Source organism: Penaeus vannamei, chromosome 10 (assembly GCF_042767895.1).
Source record: "Penaeus vannamei isolate JL-2024 chromosome 10, ASM4276789v1, whole genome shotgun sequence".
Classification (NCBI taxonomy): domain Eukaryota; kingdom Metazoa; phylum Arthropoda; class Malacostraca; order Decapoda; family Penaeidae; genus Penaeus; species Penaeus vannamei.
In genome coordinates this window covers 44,114,414-44,117,048 of record NC_091558.1, presented here as the reverse complement: position 1 = coordinate 44,117,048, position 2,635 = coordinate 44,114,414, and the positions used below count along the sequence as shown (strand labels likewise).

Below are 2,635 nucleotides of genomic sequence, written 5' to 3'. Positions count from 1 at the left end.
ATATAAATCATTTTGTTTTACATATATATATATATATATATATGTATACCTATATATATATATATATATATATATATATATATATATATACATATACATATACATATATATACACACATACAAATATATGTATATACATACATATATATATATATATATATATATATATATATATATATATATATTTATATACATATATATATATATGTATATATATGTATATACATATAAGTATACATATATATATATATATATATATATATATATATATATATATATATATATATATATATATATATATATATATATATATATATATATATATATATATATATATATATATATATATATATATATATATACATATATATATACATATATATATATATATATACACACACATATATATATATATATATATATATATATATATATATATATATATATATATATATTTATTTATTTATTTATTTATTTAATCGTTTATTGATTGATTGATTTATATATTCATTTAGTTATTTTTATATATTCGTGTATGTATGTGTGTATGTTTCTTGATACCGAATTTAGGCTCGAGCCATGTAACTAGCAAACTGCAATGGGATCAACGTATAACAGATTCCCTTCGGACCCCTTCCCTAATTCCTTCTCCCTTGCACACACGCCCATCTGCGCCTCCGTAGGCCGTATCGGACCACGTGGACGGCGCCTCCGGCATCATGTCAGACTCCCACAGTTTCACGGGGGGGCTCCAGCTGACGGTGCCCCACGATGACCACGTGACAGAGCACCGGGTACGTCGCCTCACATGCCCTCTGAGGTCCTGCATCTACACCTGCATCTACACCTGCATCCCTGCGGCACGGTTGTGTGTGTTGTGAGGGGATGGAGAGGTCGGGGCACGTTGGAATGCCAGAGGAAAATGTGGTGGTTGTTCTCGTATTGGTTGGCATGTGGTTTGTTATTTATCGTAGGTAAGTGGATTTTCTGCGTATGCACTTGGTGTTATCAAATTTGCAATATGGTATTTAATTGACACCAATTAATTGTCCGAGAAGATGGTTTGTAAGATTTCTTAAAAAGAAAGAAAGTGGAGAGCATTCTTGCATAAAGACAGGAAGGAAGATTTGCACTAATTCTGCACAGTATATCTTGATTTTATTGTTTTGCAGGATGACAAGCTTAGTATGAATATTATTTTCATTTCAGGACTTCGTACACAGGAACGTGTTTACCCATTTATTTATCCTTTTTTTTCCAGAGGTCATAATTTCTAAGCACTGACTATTATGTTTTGAATTATTTAGTTTTGTTTAATGAGATAATGATTCGTAATTCATCAACAATTTACAGTGAGTATATATGAGAAAGAAAGTTTATTAACATATTGGTGATTTTATTTTGCTATATATATGTTCTTTGTTGCATTATGATAGACAGGGGGTCTTAATTATTGCTAATATACCTTATACATCAATACCGTTTTATTCTTCGTCAGTATTTGTTTAAGGATTTCTTCATTTATTGTAATGTTATTTGATTTTCTCTGGATGACTTTCTTAGCAGTGTGTGCAACGTCTCCCATTCACTTGCTATTTCACGGGGTAGATCTCCTCGCACAAAGGGACTTCTGTTTGGATTAAAAAAAAATGAAATTGCATGATCATGAAATGTATCGTTTGTTGATATATATATATATATATATATATATATATATATATATATATATATATATATATATATATATATATATATATATATATATATATATATATATATGTGTGTGTGTGTGTGTGTGTGTGTGTGTGTGTGTGTGTGTGTGTGTGTGTTGTGTGTGTGTGTGTGTATAAACATATATTTATACATATACATACATATATACATGTGTGTGTGTGTGTGTGTCAGAGTGCGGCGGCGTCAGCGTAATAGCCCCAAAAGCAAATGTGCTCTTCATGCAGCCAAACTGAGCTCGGTCCTCTTCCCCCACAGTTTGGGCTGCGCTTCAACATGTCTTCCAGCCCCCACGAGGGTAGCCTCGGAGGCCTCTTGCCCGCAGTCGACTTCGGGATCGAGTCCGAGGTGGTCGCCAAGCCTCGCCCTTCAGGACCTACGTACGCCTTCCTCGAACCTTACACTCACGCCACGCGCGGACCTTCTTCGTTCTCCCAGGCGCCCCACTTCGACGGGCCAACTCATGCGGACGGCTTCTCCCGTCCGGACTTCGACTCGAATTTGGACTTCAATTACCGTCCGGACTTCGACTCCCGCCCGGCCTTAAATTACCGTCCGGACTTCGACTCCCGCCCGGCTTTAAATTACCGTCCGGACTTCGACTCCCGCCCGTCCTCAAATTACCGTCCGGACTCCCGCCCACTCGACTTCTACTCCAACGTCTTCGATGACAACCTTGAGGAGCACCTTCTTCCCGATTTCCAGGACTTCGAGGACCAGGACTACCACCTCCGCTCGCCTGGGCCGAGTCACTCCCACTCTCCCCCGGTTAGCCAGTACCATTCGAAGCCTCCTTGTAGAACGAGGAAGCCTCCTTCGTTCCCTCGCCCTCCTGGACTTCTGCCGATCATAGTGCCTTCGACCTTCCGCGGAAATGGCCCCCGTCAGCATCACAACCCCGACT

At 37.6% G+C, this 2,635-nt stretch overlaps 1 protein-coding gene across 1 annotated transcript in view; it reads left to right on the top strand.

Moving 5' to 3' along the window:
• LOC113805922 (uncharacterized) overlaps positions 1 to 2,171 on the top strand; it is a 17,483-nt gene extending 15,312 nt beyond the window's left edge. Inside the window, exon 8 of the mRNA XM_070126721.1 lies at positions 1,990 to 2,171. Within this exon, the coding sequence (XP_069982822.1) occupies positions 1,990 to 2,033 (44 nt within the window). The 3' untranslated portion in view covers positions 2,034 to 2,171. The remainder of the gene's footprint in view (positions 1 to 1,989) is intronic.
• The last annotated feature ends 464 nt before the right edge of the window (positions 2,172 to 2,635 follow it).